We start from the raw sequence: 19,221 nt of genomic DNA on the forward strand, positions 1-19,221 counted from the left end.
TAGGTTCAAGCTTACAACTACAGCTGTTGGCTATAATTGTGCTGGGAGGGCTCTCTGCCTTCCAAGCTGGGACTTGCACGTGGCCACGAGAGGACTGTGCCCTCTCATTAGTCCGAGGCTTGAACCTGTCCAAACACTGTAGCCGCTCCCCACAAAGTACTCTGTCAGTTCTTGTCACTTCCACTATTTGACAAAAAACCTTTGGCTGTGTTGCCTTCCTTAGCTTTGATCAAAGAAGGGAGGGAGGGAGGACTATTGAAAAAATAGAGAGGGGTGGCAGAATCTTAGAATAATGACAGGTGTGCCCTCTGGTCACAAGCATTGCAGGATCTCGAGTCTGTGCACAGGCACGAATATGGGCATTACATCCTTGAAGACTGGCATTGTGCCTGCTCCCACCATCCTGCCCATCAAAAGAAGGTTGTTCCTGACACCAAGAAATAACAGCTGGGTTGTGTTAAGAAAGTTTTATTATTTCCTTTGGATTTGTGATGAAAGCACATAAAATTACAAGTGGAAGAAACATCATGCCACAAAATTGCATAGAATTATTACAAAAATGTGAATTATGCTTTTTAAATAATTCGAGATAGGAGAACCAAAATATGTACATTTTAAGAGCTTCAAATACTTTGTCTTTTTTTTTTTCTTCTGAAAAGGCAAAGGTCACGATATCTAATCCATCACAAGCAATATGTATACAGTGCAAAGCACAACATTAAGTTCAAAGTAATGCAAGCAATGGCCCTTTCTTTCGGAATTATTTAATGACTGCTTAACTATTACAGGAATAGTAATTGATGCATGGTGATATGGAAATGTTAAAGTGAAATGTTAAAAACCAAATCACATGGCATGTCATCAGAACTTTGAAAACGGGTTTACACGGCCAAAACCACGCTATTCTCAGTAGTGTACAGGTACCAGAGGGGCACAGGCTAATTTAATACACAGCGCTACTCTCTATTATAGGAAAAACCACAGTACAGAATTTCACACATTCAACAAAGAACAAGGCAGATACATAAAGGCACAAAACTGCACATCATATAGACCCCTTTTCCTTACCTTTGTCTATTTCAAGTAATATTAATATTGTTAAATGATAATATCACTGTAGTAGTTTCAATGATGCAAGATGGACAGTGTTACACACTACCCCACAACTGCAAAAGTGTCACTGTACAGATATAAAAATGTGGTTACAATAAATGGCCAAATACAAACATATTAGAGTCACTAAGATAATGAAATGCAACTACCAAAACAGTTTTGTGTAAGTCAAGATTATTCAACCTTAGTCTATCTCTGGACTAAATGTAATACAATATGCGGCAATAATCACTATTGCGTTTGGTTATGAATGCTATTATTAGTTCACGCTTCTGCAATTTTAGACAGTCTGTAATTTTGTTTATAAAAATGCAGCATTCGATTTTGACCATTCTTACTTCCTTATGATTAATGCCTTTCTTTCAAAGTGCAAAAGTAGAATGATTTACAAAAGATATCTCTTTCAATGGAAGTTAAGTTGTATCAAGTGTCTAATGAACACCCCAAATCTTTCAGATCAAAATACTATCATTTCCAAAGAGGATGGGATTTTCCTCCTTGTGTCTCACTAGATGTGTATTTTTAATCAAACACTTTTTCCTAATGTTTGAACTAAGCCTTCATTTTGATTAAAACTTAATTGTGATCCTTAGTTATTGCTTAAAGTTAAATAAAGTGATTTCCATAAAAATATTAAATTCTTGAAATAATTTTTAGGACACAACTGGCTTTGTGTTTTAAAATGTTTTGCTAAGCTACAATCAGGCAGGTTTATTTTAAGCTAAAGCTGTGAGCATCTTGCTTCAGGGCTTTAACTTCAATGTTCTTTGTGTTACTCTCTAAACTATATTTTCCTTTATATAATTATTCTCTCTTATTAAGACTTTGATCAGTTTTACCTTGATATGCTTTGTTTTTCTCATGCCACCTAATATAAGAACTTAACAAAAAGACACAGTTAAATGAATTAAATGTATATAATAAATATATAAATGAAGTATTTTTTATGTTATAGTAAAAATGAAATCTTTCAGATTTAATAATTATGGAAGATACTAATACATTCCCATATTTCTGTCATATATATTTTTGTCTATTCTGATTATTGAAACAGGTTTAAAATCCAGTTTTGATCCTGCAAAATATATATCAAATTCACATTCTAAATTCTAAATCTAATTCAATTTGCATCAATAACTCCATCAATTGTTTCTTAAAATATCAATGATTTATCCATGAAATCTAGACGTTTGATCATTTTCATCTCTATCCACTTATTCCTACATTTGGTTTTAAGTCTTGTGGAAGAGTTTTGGGTCATTGTCACATATCAACAATCAAATGAATGTGTGTGTGTGTGTGTGTGTGTGTGTGTGTAGTGCATGTGTCTGTATTTATATGGCTGAGTGTGTACATATATACATAGGGATAATATATATCATTTATATATGGGTCTCTGTATTCTTTAGATAAATATTCAATCTTTATCACTATTAAAAATAAATGAACCATAAAATAATGTCAGACATTAAGAACCACTGGGACCTGTTTAGTCTGATTGAATCTCTGCTCAACATATATTGGCTCAAATATTTTTATTCAACTGACCATATTCTATGTAGTTATTTATACATTTCAGGCCAACGACTAATGAATACCCAGACTTTGAGTGCAAATAGTCAACTCGGATAGCCCAGTGGCTGGAGGAGTGTGGCCAACCTGCTCATGCAGCCAAATGTACGAGCCATACTGCCAAGTCTGGGAATAACTTCACTGGGCAAAGATACAATCACGTAATTTTTTTTTCAGGAGAGAAAACCAGCTTATTTGAATCACTATGATATCTGAGAAAGCCATGTCAGCAGCAAATACACTGAGGCCTCTATGATAAATAAATTAGCAGACTGCAAGCCACCGGTGCTTGCAAAGCAAAGGACGAAACAATAAAAAATGCACGTTAAATTGAAGATGCGGTAGTTGAGTAGGAAAACAATATTCAAAGTGGGTTGTTCAATAGTGTTAAATAATGATATGCATTTCTCAAACTATTTCTATTACTTTGCAACTATTTTATACCAGAGCTTCAAATAAAAACATGAGCTTGATTTTCTTCAAAGAAGACACAGTCCTTCATTAGATGGTCCATGCAGCCTGGAAGTTGCCTGCGTTGTTTACTATTGGAAAGAAAACAAAAATCCCACATACATGCACTCTCCACTAGTAGACCTAGCATTTGTTTCCACATTGCACATGGCGCTTGGGCCTGGGGACATCTGCGTGGATCCTTCTGGAACTCTCGTTTTGGTGTGGATTTTGGGCTAAGGGATGCTTCCCGGGAAGATGCTCTGGGCAGTGATCTTTGTAATAAGAGAGTCCGATGGAGCTTGAGAGGCCATGCATGTTCCAAAGGCCTGGCAGGAACACTCACAGAGGAGTATCAAACTCTTTTCCCGAGCGCTCTCCTTCCAGCTCCTCACTGGAGGGAGACCTGTGGTTCAGTTTTCCAGCGTCGGAGGCCAGGGAGGAAGGGGCAGAGCTGTGATTGCTGTCCTCACTGATCTTCCCTTTCATGGCATCCTGTACGAACTCCAGAATCTCCAGGGGCAGTCTTTTGAACTTGTCTTGGTACTCTTGCTCCAGCTCCACCTGCAGCTGGGAGACACCAAGAGGGAAGGGTGATGTTACATCATTCAGGTTTCTATAACCACCCCTGTAGAAACTTCTTGAATGACATGTGCAAAGGTGGGGGAGAGATATATTAATTTTAATACCATCCAGAAGTTACCTATTGAAAAGATATAAAACAGAGTTTAGTACAACATGCCATTTTTCCATAGCTGAAAGTCAAGTTCAGGTTATGTGTGGCAGAATAGGGCTACCTGCAGTGATATAAATACACACACACACACACACACACACACACACACACGGATGAATCTTTTGAAAAAGTTTAGAGAAGTAGCCCAGCCAGCATGGCTCAGTGGTTGAGCATCGACCTATGAACCAGGAGGTCATGGTTCAATTTTCGTTCAGGGCACATGCCTGGGCTGCGGGCTCAATTCCCTGCAGGGGGAGTGCAGGAGGCAGCTGATAAATGATTCTCTCTCATCATTGATGTTTCTATCTCCCCCTCTCCCTTCCTCTCTGAAATAAATAAATAAATAAATAAATAAATAAATATTAAAAAGTAATAAACAATGATCTGAAGTTCTTAAATGTAGGGGTTGGAAGCTACTGATAGCTGGGAGTGCCAAGGTCAGCCATGACTCGAGCTGGGAAGAACAATGAAGAATCGGACTGCAATGGAGAGAGGATCAAGGTGAGGGCTTTAAGAGGCGTGGCCTCACTCAGAGGCTGGGAAGCCGAGCTCGTAAAGAGGAGCTGGATGCATGTTTACACACCAAACATATTCCTGCAACCTACTTGAACTTCTATTTTTACTTCTTTTATCTTATCTTCATTTTACTCCTTTTCAACCTAATTTCTATTTGCCTCATAAACTATTTTAGCTACTGTGTAAACTGTCTTTTAATTTATATGTTTAATGCTCAGGAGGCTTTTCAGACTTTTAAAAGTCACAGAACACTTTCTTTAAATGCAGTCTTACACGTGGCCCTAGTCATAAAGCAAGCAAAAGCCGGTCTTCAGAGAAGTGAGGTGAAGGGCAGGGCCAGCAGTGCGTGTCACTCTGCACAGCAGAGACAAATCTAAACCCAGACTGTTAAATAAAATTCTTGTTGCTTATTGAATGGTAAGTGGGAGACCATAATCTTAGAAATGACGTGTAATATTAAGTGCTTTTTTTCTTCTGAGGAGCAATGAAGCAGCTTTTCTTAAGATGTGTCCTTAAAACCTTTAAAGAACTTATTTTCCTGCTTAAGGTGTACCCAAATCACCTGGAGTCTTAATTTTTTATTCTGATTCAGGAGATCTGGGTGGGGCCCAAGATCTTGCATTTCTCAGGGCTCCCGGGTGATGTCAATGCTGCTGGTTCTCACTGGACTGGACACTCTGATTATCTTTCTGTCTAAGCTCCCAGTTTTACTTTTTGTCTTGATTCTGGCTGCATGTCTTTCATCTGCAGCTTCAGTGTATCCCTTGGGCCCCTGACCCCTGACCCCTGACCCCTAGGGTGAAGACAGTGCTCAGGGCATCTGCCCTTGGTGTCTTTTTTTTTAAAATTGTTTTATTGCTTAAAGTATTACAAAGAGTATTACATATGTCTCCTTTTTTTCCCCGCCCTTGACAATCCCCTGGCCTCCCCTACCTCCCAGTGTCTTATGTCCATTGGTTATGCTTATATGCATGCATACAAGTCCTTCGGTTGATCTCTTACCTTCCCCTCCTGCCCCCCAACCCTCCCCTGCCTTCCCGCTGTAGTTTGACAGTCTGTTCGAGGCTGCTCTGCCTCTGTATCTATTTTTGTTCATAAGTTTATAATGGCCTTTATTATCCATAAATAAGTGAGATCATGTGGTATTTTTCCTTCATTGACTGGCTTATTTCACTTAGCATAATGCTCTCCAGTTCCATCCATGCTGTTGCAAATGGTAAGAATTCCTTCTTTTTTACAGCAGCATAGTATTCCATCGTGTAGATGTACCACAGTTTTCTAATCCATTCATCTACTGATGGGCACTTAGGCTTGATGTCTTGGTTGCCTTTATTCATTCCATTTTGGATGGTGCCTGCAGCTTGAGAACATCCTCTAGTTCAACTCCTTTGTACTCTTGCTTCTATGCCAGACAAGTTTTGCCAAAGCTCAGTTATGTCATATAGATTCATAATCCCTTATCTACAATTCTAAAATCCCCAAAGTCCAAAAATCCAGAAGTTTGTCTTCTTTTTTTTTTTTTTTGTAAATTTATAGCAACTCCTTGACATTAACTGATACAGGGCTATTTGTAATCCTTAATTATCCCACTTCATGTGAATATTCATGCACGGTACTGTAGATAACAATCTGTTTGATTATGAGGGTGACCCAGAACCCCTGAAATATTATGCCTATGGTATATGTATCATATCATCTTTCTAAAAATCATAAAATTTATGTATTCTGAAATATAATGGACATTAAGAGTTTCAGATAATGGATTGTGAATCTATCTGAATAATTTTTTTTTCAAAAATGACTGATAAAAATAACTTAACCAGAGTATTTAAAGTCACCTAGTCTTCCCAAGAAAAAAAATGTGGGGCATTAATGAATATGTTGTGCTAGAATCTGAATTCTAATAGCCAAGGTGGAAACATACTGTGAGAAGAGTATCTGCCAGAGAAAGTCAGGGGTGGGTGGGTGGGAAGAGATTAACCAAAGAATTTACATGCATATATGCATAATCCCTGGACACAGACAATAGGGTGGTGAAAGGCCTGAAGTGAGGGTGGGGGGATATAGGGGACATCTGTAATACTTTCAACAATAAAGATAAATTTAAAAAAAAAGAAAAAAAGAAAGGTATCCCCAGGGCCCTGAGAGTCACATTGCTGAGATGAGCAAAGGCACCTTCATACACATCCCCACCCTCAGTGTCAGGGTCAGGGGAAGCCCAGGATCTTCACGTACAGGAAGAGGATGGCCAAGTCTCTCCCAGGTGCCCAACCATTTAGAAGAAGGTCAAGCTTTTACACTGTCACACTCTTTTGTGTGAATAAGATCTCAGCTTGGTGTTTGGCATTATCCGTTTACTACTATCCCAACTTCATCGTCATTTCACCTCAATTTTAATTCAGTAACATGTAGCTTTAAAATTTCATTTCCAGAAAATGTAAGGAAAGAGAGAAAAGCATAGAGCCCTGGGTTCAGGGAACAGCAGATTTCTGTTTTCGCTTGGATTAGACTGGGGGACCTTCACCTATAGATATATTCTACCTGACCTAGAAGTCAATTCCTCTTAGGTCATTGATGGGCAAGACTCCATGTTGCTTGATAATGCTGTTTCTTTGCTTAATTTATATAAAAAATGAAACATGAAATGTGATAATATTACACATACTTAAATTAACATTTTCTAATAACTTTTTAATACTATAATTCTGGTCATTACAGTTCTGCACCCAATTTCAATGTGTGGGTTTTTCCTTGACACCACCAAGCAATTCTCTATGACTCCAGCGGGATGTCCTACAATTGAACTCTATTCTGACACTATCTACCAGGCGGTAGCATTAGATTCCACAGTTTAAAGGTTCAGTCCCACAGGACTACCCTCCACTCCCACCAATTGGGAATTCTCATTTGTCACTTGTGCTTCTGCCCGACTGGCTATAGTTAGGAGTTCCATTAATTTGCAAGAGCAGTTCACAGAGCCCAGAGAAACATTTTTATTTACCAGATCACTGGTTTATTATAAAAGGATTTAACTCAGGAACAGCCAGATGAAAGAGATGCATAGAGCAAAGTAAAGTATGGGGAAGGTGAGGTTTTTATGGAGCTGTCATTACATAGGCACTATTGATTACATTATTGGCCATTGGCATTTTTTTAAAAGTGAGAATGAGAATTTATTAGTAAAATAAGAACGATACAGAATATTCTTAATATCTGTATTAGGTTCTCTAGAGAAACAGAACCAATAGCATATATATATATATATATATATATATATATATATATATATATATATACTGATTAGATAAAGCTTACCTACATTATGGAGGGGAATCTGCTTTACTCAAAGTTTTCTGATTTAAATGTTAATCTCATTCAAAAAGTATACCTTTATAGAAACATCAAGAATAATGTTTGATTACTAAATATCTGGGTACTGTGGCCTAGCCAAGTTGGCATATAAAACTAACCATCACAATAAGCTAGCAAAATCTTGGACTATTTGATGAATTACTACTCTATTGAATATACTTTACAAAATGCTTCCTGGTGCAGCCCTCTGTGCTAGAAATAATTATAGTTCAGTGACGTCACGTTCAACAAAAGCATTGTGGTTATTTCCTTTTCAGAGAAGTCAGATATAGTCTTTGATTACTGAAAGCATGAACTCACTGTCTAAAACTGAATTGATTTTTTTAACTTAGCTGACTTTTATTTTTATTTTCACTTGCAGATGATATTCAATATTATTTTATTAATTTCAGGTGTACAGCATAGTGGTTAGATGATTATATAATTTACAAAGTGATCCCCTTCTGATAATCCTAGTTAGTACCCACCTGGCACCATACATAGTTATTATGATATTATTGACTATATTCCCTATGCTGTACTTTATATCCCCATAACTATTTTGTAGCTACCAATTTGGTCTTTCTTAATCCCTGCTCCTTTTTCACCCAGCCCTCCCAACCTCCTCCCTCTGGCAACCAACAGTTTATTCTCTGTATCTATCAGTCTTTTTCTGTTTTGTTGGTTTGTTTATTTTGTTCTTTATTTTCACATATAAGTGAAATAGTATGGTATTTATCTTTTTCTGTCTGACTTATTTATTTAATTAAAGCTGCAGTGAGATATCACCTCACACCTGTCAGAATGGCTATCATCAATAAATCAACAAATAACAAGTGCTGGCAAGGATGTGGAAAACAGTATGGAGGTCCTTCAAAAAATAAAAAATAGAATTCCTTATGACCCAGCAATTTCACTTCTGGGTATATGTCTGGAAAAACCTGTAACACCAATTCCAAAGAATATATGCACCCCTATGTTCATTGCAGCATTATTTACAATAGCCAAATATGGCAGCAACCAAATGCCCACCAACAGAAAATTGAATAAAGAAGGTGGGGTACAGATATACAATGGAACATTACTTGGCCATAAAAAGGAATGAAACCTTAACATTTGCAACAACATGGATGGATCTAGAGTGTATTATGCTAAGTGAAATAAGCCATTGGCTTTTGAACAAAACCTCTAGGCCTTCTCCTCTCCCAGAAGGTCTGAATGTGGGACTAAAAATTCCAACCCTCTCATCATGTGGTTGGGTCCCTGGCAACCAGACCAACCCCTATCCCTAGTGCTTTGCAATAGTCACCTCATTAACATAACAAAAGACACTTTCATCTTGATCATCACTTATGAAATACCAAGGGTTTTAGGAGGAGCTCTATACCAGGAACTTGGAAAAAGAGCAAATATATATTCCTTATTATAAAAAACAGTATCAAAATAATAATTTAATTTTAATAATTATTTTAAATAATTTTTTATAACTGACCTTAGCTGTAGCTAAATTATAACTTCAATGGACTCTTTCTTTTATCATGGATTAGTAGATTTTATTGTATTCTAAACTATTTTAATAAATTAAAATATTTTAATGTATTAACTAAATTAAATTAATTTAATATATTAAATGCCATGTTTCACTCTTTAAAAAAACTCATTTATTAATGAGCTAATTACAAAATTGCATTTATTATTAATTTTCAAGTTCCAGCTCTGCTAAATTACTTATTTTTCTTCTTATAAATAAAATTCTTACTCATTGTAAGAAAACATGAAAAGTATGCTGAGCAAAGTCTGGCTCTATTCCACAAAAGCTCAGCTATCAGGAATCTAGGGATATTCCAGCCCACGCATTGCAAACAGATATTTATGGGGAAAGGCAAGTCATAATAAAAAGAGGAGCAGGCTGTGTGCAAGGAAGTAGGAGTGTTGAGGACATGCTCTGTCTAAGGGGGTGCCTGAAGCTCAGCTCTAGTTGATGCCTGAAAGATTTTTGTTTTTCAAGAGAAGTCAGAAATCCAAATTTTCATGTAAAATCTTCTGATTTGTAAAATGTTTGGCAATCAATTCAATCCACACTCATGAGTCCAATTGGGCTTGTGTAGAATGTCTAACTTGTCTCCTAATGGGCTTAGATCAGAGAACTCAAGAAAGTGGGTCCAACTGTGGAATTTCAGTTTGGATTCCTCCTAATTTTCCCTCCCCACAATCCTGAACTTCAGAGGGTCCACTGGACATCAGGGCTTGCTCTTAATCGTCCCTCTGCTGGGGTTCAGGGTCATCTCATTGAACTACTATATTCTAGTTCATGTACTCAAACTTGAGTTTCTACACTGTGCATCTCAAGCTTCAGGCCCTGTGGGAATGGTAGATAGATTGCATAAGTGACAGCAACTCTTCACCCCTCCTTATAGTCATGGCCTTTGCAGTTTCTCCAATCAGGAGTGAATGTAGCCCACCTTGATTGGATTCAGTGGTTGAGTGTCAATCTATAAGCCAGAAGGTCAAGGTTCAATTCCTGGTCAAGGGCACATGCCTGGGTTGTGGGCTCCATCCTTGGTAGGAGTTGTGCAGGAGGCAGCTGATCAATGATCCCCTCTCATCACTGATGTTTCTATCTCTTTCTCTCTCTCTGTTCCTTTCTGAAATCAACAAAAATAGTTTTTAAAGAAGAGTGGAGTGTATTGTTCATCTCCTAGAATCTGGGGAGACCTTGTGATTTGCTTTGTTCAGGTAAATGTAGTGACAGTCTGCAGCTGTGAGCCTAGACCTCCAGAGGCTTGTGTGCTTCTGCTCTCATGTGAAGAAGTTCTTCTCTCTATTATTTCAACTGACAATCAGACATGAAAGTCAAACCCACTAGCTAAACACAAGGCCAAGCATGGCTACTGAGATCAGCTGAGCCTGGCCCCGAATGGAAGAACTGCCCCGCCAGTTCATAGACTCATGAGCTTAGTAAATGCTTATTGTTTTGTGTCACTGAGTTTGGGATTGTGTGTTAGGCAGCAGTGTGTGGCAATACTAACTGATATAGTGGGAGAATTCAAAGACATATCATATATGGTCCAGCTTCATAAAGTACTTAAAACTAAATCCAGCTGCCCCCATCTTTTCATTGCTGTGACCTCAAAACACATTTTTGAGGGAAAATCACCTTAGAACAAATAGATCTTTAGGAGAAATTTGATTTTGTAGGCTATGCCTTGGAGCTTTTCTAAATTAGCACCAAGGAGCTTGCTTGATCTTAAGTTTATAAGACATATTTAAAAACGAACAAAAAGGGAAGGAAGAACAGTCTAAAGTGTATTTTTAAGACAGATTGTTTTATTATACTCAGATATTAATAAACAAGAGCATTGCCAGAGTTCACTTTATTATAGGCAGAGTTCTCCAATTTTACTAGCCACACTCAATTTCCAAGTTATCTTAGTTAACTTGATTTTCAAAAGATGTTGCCACTCATTGCTACTGTAAACTCTGTTAAATAAGAAGGAAAAGCAAGTTCGAATGTGTTCAGGCCTGCATGACTATATTGTCAAAGATTTTTATACTTGAGATGTTACTCTGCCTCTGACATTTTTCAACTGCCTTAAGAAGTAAAGCAGATATTTGATTTAATTAAGCAAGGTTTTTAGAGGGAGAAATATAAGTGAAGTTGAAGGAGAAAACAAAGTGACTCATGAAGGTTAGTTTACAAACAGGAAAAAAAGGAGCAGCTCAGTATAGTGTACATGTGGCATAAACACAAAATAAGGCAGGTTACTGAGTTACCAAAGAGATATAATCAAAGCCACTTCTCTAAGGAAACAAATTGAAACCAGAGAATAATAAGCATTTAATTATTTTCCTTTAATTACACATTTTCTGAGTAAAAACTTGGGGCAATAATTATTTTAAAAGATGGCCAATGCGTTTTCTTTCTTTTTTTTCCCCCTCTTCCTCTGAAAATAACTACAGGAAATAGATTTTTATTTTGATTTATTCCTTTTGACAGCTGCTATTCTTTTTTGAGGTCAAATGTTCCCAGGTGTGGTCAGCAGGAGCCCTCTCAGGCAGGCTTCTGGGTCCTTTTGACACGCCTCCTCCCTATTCATTTTTCAGCCCTTGCTTGCTTTTCTTGGTAGAACAAGATGCCTTACATCCTCTGGTGCTTTCCCTGCCTCAAACCTGGAATCAGGTTCTTTTCCAAAGAAGCTTCCATGGAGAAAGCTTCACAAGCCAAGCTCTGGGAGCTGAAGGCACTCATTGCCACCGGCCTGTCAGTGCACTTGGACCATCTCAGTGGACAGTTAGGACGTATATTTTGAAAAATATTAGCATATTACTTTTTCAAATTTAAATGTCACTGTATAAATCTTTCTCTTCACTTCCTTGATTTTATATTTGTGTATCTTTTTTATTTTGTAATTAATTTTGTATATTTGGTTTCCAATAACATTAGCATACTTATTTGCTTTACCTGGCAATATACAGAACAGTTTTAATGTTATAACCTACCAATAAAATAACCATGTGAAGCTTAAGGCTCTTTACAGGTTCTTTCCCCTCCCCACCAACAGAATATATCTCACTAAGGATGCACAATGATATCACTCTGCTAAGACTCACTAGAAATAATTATATTCTTTGTGTAGTTGTTACCTTTAATATACACATAGGGTCATTTGTTTCCGTTTGTTTTCTCATTAAACATTTTATATTATTTCACTTATTTTCTTCTCTGGGAGCATCTTGTATTTTTAAAATTTTAATTCCTCACAGTCTTTTAACTCTTTTACAAATATCTTTCTGGCCCTTGGGAAATGGGGATGGTAAATGGTACTATAATTATCTTGCTCAAATATGTTTAAATTTACTGCTAAAGATCGGGGAAAATAATAAGACTAACAAATAAACAACAACGAAAACATCAATAAAATTTAGAGTTTCTGTAAAATAAAATACAAGGCTCCCACTTAATGAAATACAATGTGTCACTAAATGTAAACCAAAAAATGGTTATGAAAACAGGGAAAAATGATTATATTGCCGTGGTAAATTAAGAATCTACATACAGTTGTGTATGTACCATGATTATAACTATGAAAATATTTTCTAAGAATACAGAATTAATTTGAAAGGAAATACTAAGATACAAACTGTTTTGGAATTATGAGTGCGTTAATTTTTTGACTTCTTGTTTTGATGATATTGTAATTATTAGTAATGTAGTTATTTTTATAATGAAAATAGCATTCTAAAATAAAACAAAATATAAAATATATATATTTTAACTGCAAAACACTGAATGTAGACTAGATACCCCCCACCCCCAATTATGAAAAATTACTGCAGGGACTATGGTATTTTAATCTCAACATCATCAATTAGTTAAGAGGCTATTAATAACAATGGGAAAAGCATTAAAAAGTACATATATAGAGCCCTAGCTGGTTTGGCTCAGTGGATAGAGTGTCGGCCTGTAGACTGAAGGGTCCCAGGTTCAACTCTGGTGAGGGGCACATGCTTAGGTTGTGGGCTCAGTCCCCAGTAAGGAAGGAAGCCAATCAATAGATTCTCTCTCATCATTGATGTTTCTATCTCTCTCTCCCTATCTGAAATCAATAAGAATATATATTTTTAAAAGTACATATATAGAATGGGTGGTTTCAACATTAGCCTGAGCAACCTTGCAAAGCCTCAACCTATTTTTAGAATAATTTGGAGAATTTCTATTTCAACCAAGAAGAGAAATAACAAGATCATATAAAAATCACAGAATTAGATTGGTCAAGTTACCAGAGGATTGTTGGAAAATAGCACGTGGGAAAATGGGACTACATTATATATCCCAACCGTTCCAGGTTTTGTTTGTTTTCTTCTAAGCTTCCTTAGAACAAATTGCAATGTGAGTTTGAGTCAAAATGGCAGAGTGGAAAATTTTGTCTTCTACTCCAAGCACAAGGAAATGCTCAATAAGACAGAACATATATACTTATTTAAATTTATAGCTGAGTTTTAATGTGAGAAGAAGAAATCCCCGAGTCACAGGAATGACAAAGGAATGCAGAGTTAAAAGGTCCAGGGATAGCAAGTAGATTCCTTTGGTGAGCTGGCTGTTAATGTTCTAAAAGGGTGGGGAAAGACCTAAGGAGTTTGAGTGCTGAGCCTGAAGGCCCTGCGGAAATGGGAACTGGAAATCTCAGTCCATAATCTTGGGGGCAAGGCGAGGAACCTAGATTCATAGGGCTGATGGGAGGAAACGTGTCAGCAACCAGGGATCAGAAAGCCGAACCAGCACCAAGAACGAGTGCAGTTTCCAATTCACTTTACCCTTGTGAATGGGTGTCCAGTGTCAATAAATCAAACGCTGATAAAAAATTAATAAAACTCATGGAGTCCCAGCAGAGGCACAGCAAATTCAGACTGTCAGCATTCTCTATAACCTAAGGCAGCGGTGAACCTATAGATAAACAATTCCCACTAAACATGAACTCGAAGTTCAAAATTACAAACCACTCAAGTAAAATGCAGCATTTGTTCAACCTTGTGATTCAAGGTTGCCAATGGCAACGGAAATATAAAGAAAATGGTGATCAGTGAATTTCTAGGTCAAAATAAAAAATACTTCAGACCTAAACAGAAATAAATTAGGGAAGTGCTGCCAATGTAGAAAAATAATGGATTACATTCCTGATACTTTTAATCAAGTGCTAGAGTATGGAGTATGCCTATATTTTTGGCAGACTTTTCCTAAATAAATATATTTGCTTGAAAATGATATTAATTTTCATTTTTTAAATAAATACTAATTAGCCTGTTGCAAATGGCTAGGAATGCAGTCACAAATTAAACTGTTGCCACAGATTTACACAAGTGAATAATTCATTGAGGGGTAGATAAGATTCTCTCTCTACACAGGGTATTTGTATTTTACCAACTTTGACCTTGTCAGCTTATTTAACCCCTTGGAATTTAAATCACCTCATATGTAAAATGGGGATAATAATGCCAGTTTCCACTAGTTGTTGTTCAAATGAGGTCATGCATATTAAGTAATCAGCATACTGTGCTTGCTTATTAATTAACTTTTAAAACTTTCTTTCTAAAGAGAGGGGAAAAAGAATTTGCAGCTGAAAACATCTGGAACTTTGTCTATTAAATGGTCTTCGTTCTTTCCAATTATGTCATTTGAGTTGTTATTTGGTCAATGCAACATAATTATGGTACTTGTTAGATCTCTCTTTGTGGCCTACATTCTGGATTGTTGGCAATTTTGAAGTATTTATCAACATAAATCATCTTTGAACACCCTGATACGTGTAAGGCCTGATGTTTGATGCTGTGGAGAATGAAAAACGTAAAATCCTTCCAGGGTGACAAGAACATGCTTTAAAAATTTTATTTCAGGTCAAAAGCCAAATGCATTCTGACATATCTCTTATGTGTAAACTCCTCTTTACATCCATATTCTCCAGGAAACTACCTATAGAGGAAATTTGCTCTTAATTCAACAAAGAACATAGATTCCTGTGACTTTTTCCCTAGCTCCATCCCCATTTCTTTTCCACTGTCCTTTCCCTAATGCACCTCTCTTGAAATGCTTCAATTTCCTCACTTAACCCGTAATTTATACCTACTGTGATTCTTACAATGTATCTCAAATAGTCAACCCCTCCAAGAGTCAGTAGTTTTGAAAAGAGGTTTTAGAAATTATGTGGTCAAACCTTTTCTTTTTACTTAGTATAAACCTATAGTTATTAAAAGAAGTGGCTTTCTTAAGGGTACAGCTCATTAGTAGCAAAACTAGGATCAGAACCCAGTTGATTCTCCTCTGCAACAGACTGAATTAATGGCCCCAATACTTCACCTCCCTCTGTATCTACAGCCTTTGCCTTATGACTTCCTCTTATTAAAGAGAAAGAATCTATCTTTCTATCTCTTGAATATGAAGTGGTCCTATGACTAACTCTGACCAATAGGATGTTAGCACACATAGCCCATGCAGAGGCTTGATAAAGCAATTGTACACCTCAGCTTTCACTTCTGTTATTCTTCCATGCTCATGGGAACATTCCTGGATGGGCTAGTCCAGTGGTCGGAAAACTCATTAGTCAACAGAGCCAAATATCAACAGTATAACGGTTGAAATTTCTTTTGAGAGCCAAATTTTTTAAACTATATAGGTAGGTACAGTGTTATTAACTTAATTAGGGTACTTCTAAGCTAGCCTTTGCTAAAAACGTCCTCAATCTGATTGAGGTACGTTTGCTGAGGTCGACCCCTTCCAACTCTCCCATCCACACTCAACTCCTGCATGAATGGTGCGCGCCTCCCCCTTGTGTCAGAACTGAAGTCCTCTTCCCCTATAGGTGTCTTCTGTTAAGGCCTAGGGGATTTTATTTTTAGTTAGGTGCTTTCTGTAGGAAGAGTCAGCTGGGGCCCATGATAGCTGGAAATAAAAGTGATTGTGAATGAAGAAAATAATTTAGATTTACCAAAATGATTACTCATAGTTCAGAGACACCTAGTCAAACTGAAAGTTACTATTGTACTTGAAAAGATAGTAAAAATTTTGAAGACATTGGCTCTGGGAACTAAGGAAACTAAGACTTGTTTTATAACCTTGAGTGAATTATTAACCATCAGTACATTATTGACCATCATTCTTTAAAAAAAGAATGAAAGCCTAGCACTCAAGTGTAGGATCAAGACCTAACCACCATACTCTTGTCTCCTAAACCAAGGCCCCATTCTCACCATTTCAGGCCAACCCCTCACTCTGTAAAAATAGGATTGGTGAAGATCTGGTAATCCAATATTCACCTGTGTGTTGAGAGAAGAATAACAACTCCAGTGTATTTTTCTTGCCTGTCTAGGATTTCCAAGTTGCTTTCACAAAGTGATGAGGAGGGATTCCATGGCATAGCAGTGGTTCTCAACCTTCTGGCCCTTTAAATACAGTTCCTCATGTAGTGACCCAACCATAAAATTATTTTCATTGCTACTTCATAACTGTAATGTGGCTACTGTTATGAATCGTAATGTAAATATCTGATATGCAGGATGATCTTAGGCGACCCCTGTGAAAGGGTCGTTCAACCGCCAAAGGGGCCGCGACCCACCGATTGAGAACCGCTGGCATAGGGTCTTAATAACATACGCTCCCTTTAACAATCAAGTACAGGCCCATGGAAAACAATGATGTTCACCCAGCTGCAATTAGCCTGGTCTATTTCTCAGCCTTCACTGGACTTTTTCTATTTGCTTCTGTCATGCTTGGAAGACACTGGCTCTTCACTGTTCCCTGCGTAATTCAGTCTAGGATCTGTTTATTTGGTCAGCTGGCTGTTTTCCTGTTTGCCATTAAGTGTAGTCCAATTTATTCAGATCATTTCTGTAAAGAATCATACTATAAGAAAGGATAAGTAAATGGAAAACTGGAGAAAGGAAAATATCCTAATTTAAAAGAGAAAATAAAAACCTCTTGGGCTAGAACCAATCTAGTAAATATTGCTACAAAATTGCAGGGAAATGTAAAACCATAAAATTAATGATGGTGATAGAATGAGGGTAATAATTACAGTTTACTGAGTGCTTACAATGTGGCAGGCACTGTTCTTAGGACTTTTCATGTACTAACCAATTTAATATATGGGCATTAATTTCAGAATCTCTAAATGGAAATACCTATGGGGCCCAAGAAACAACATAAATCTGCAAATCAGGTTTGCTGTTAGGCAATAGAGAAATGCTGAGAACTGTAGCCAGTTGGAATTGTATTTCATGTTTAAAACACTCAAATTCCAAAATGTTAACATGTACCAAGAGTCAAATAAAAGGCTCAATTTAGCCTGTAAGTCACCAGTTTGAGGCTCCGGATTTAGTTGCACTGTGGGGAGCAAGGACATGAAAGCAAAGGGCAATTTCTGTCCACTGGGGAGAGGCTAAGACAGACAACACCAGAAGAATCCCATTTTCTCAGCCACATAAACCCTAAACAAATCAATAAAAAGCCTCCAGCCAATTGAAATCAAAGGTCATTCAAAAGCTAATTATTTTTAGGCAAAGTGTGTATTTCTTTTCAGTCAAGTGGAATGCCACCAGCAGGGAAACATGAACTTACATTATGAATTCAATTTCTATACTGACTCATATTAGAAGAAAATGTCTATAGTGCAGATGGTGCCTGAAACCATTTCAGATGAATGGGAGTCCCAGTGAAACATCCTCCTTGGGAAGGCAGCTGGGATCCTTTAACCCAGTGGTTCTCAACCTTCTGGCCCTTTAAATACAGTTCCTCATGTTGTGACCCAACCATAAAATTATTTTCGTTGCTACTTCATAGCTGTAATGTTGCTACTGCTATGAATCGTAATGTAAATATCTGATATGCAGGATGGTCTTAGGCGACCCCTGTGAAAGGGTCATTCAACCGCCAAAAGGGCTGCGACCCACAGGTTGAGAACCGCTGCTTTAACATATGCCAGGAGTGGTCTATGAAGACTTATTCCATGGGGTCCCACCCTTGCGTGGGTCTCCTTTCAGATCAGAGTCTCTTCATCTGCACACACCTTTGCCCTAACTCCTTTAAGACTTCCCAAGCATTCGTAATTACCCAACTTGAGCTCAAGCAACAACAGCTCTTTCTTGACTTAAAGCCTGTGAATCACATTTAAAACACAAGAGACAGGCTGACAAATGTCCTAGAATGAACTCAGCCCTGTCCCTGGAGAACGCCCTTCTCCTGGCCACCTAAAATTAGTTTTGGTTTTTCTTTCTCTTTTTATAAATGTATATTTCAAGAGTGGTTAGCTGTACTAGGACTTTATCAAGATAATTGATTTTGATGCTTAGGGAGTGAGAATTTCCTAATTACATAGTCACTCCTTCTAAATATGATGTTTAGTCTTCTGCTTAAATTGCTGTGGCTTTTGGTTGGCCATTTACAACGTGATCTGAGAGGCAAGTAGACAGTGGTTCTCTTGGCCTCAAGGGTTTTGTGAAGTCTGATTGCCATGCCCGAATTCTCCACCCAAGGTGAAGTTGGGCACTAGGATAGAGGTTTTTCAGAGAGGGCAAACTGAAACAGGTCAGGTGGAAAGGTAAATGAATGACTGGGACCAGACCGGAACTGTACTGCTCGCAGAGGGCGTTTCTCTGTTACTAAGAGCAGGCACCCAGTCTTGCCAACTAGATTGCTGCCACATGTATGTCCAGGTTGCCACCTATTCTGATTTTTTTTTTTTTTAAAGCTAGCAATCTGGATTCTCATGTTAAACCTTCTGGTTTGTCAGTGATGTCATCTACATTAGAAATTAAAAATAGACACCAGGCCCTGGCTGGAGTGGCTCAGTTGTTTGGAGTGTCGTCCTGTGCATGGGAAGGTTTCGATTCCCTGTCAGGACTCATAGCTAGGTTGAGGGTTCAAACGCCAGTGGGGCGTGTATGGGAGGCAACTGATAGATGTTTCTCTCCTATATTGATTTTTCTCTCTTCTC

At 37.6% G+C, this 19,221-nt stretch overlaps 1 protein-coding gene across 2 annotated transcripts in view; it reads right to left on the minus strand.

Moving 5' to 3' along the window:
• Positions 1-2,059: 2,059 nt before the first annotated feature.
• Positions 2,060-19,221, minus strand: part of PLCB1 (phospholipase C beta 1) — a 624,828-nt gene continuing 607,666 nt past the window's right edge. For both annotated transcript variants that reach the window (XM_081097387.1, XM_081097386.1), the window contains exon 32: positions 2,060-3,705. In XM_081097387.1, coding sequence (XP_080953513.1) covers positions 3,478-3,705 — 228 coding nt within the window. In that variant the 3' untranslated portion in view covers positions 2,060-3,477. The remainder of the gene's footprint in view (positions 3,706-19,221) is intronic.

The sequence above is a fragment of the Myotis nattereri genome (assembly GCF_964212035.1).
Source record: "Myotis nattereri genome assembly, chromosome: 8".
Taxonomy (NCBI): Eukaryota; Metazoa; Chordata; class Mammalia; order Chiroptera; family Vespertilionidae; genus Myotis; species Myotis nattereri.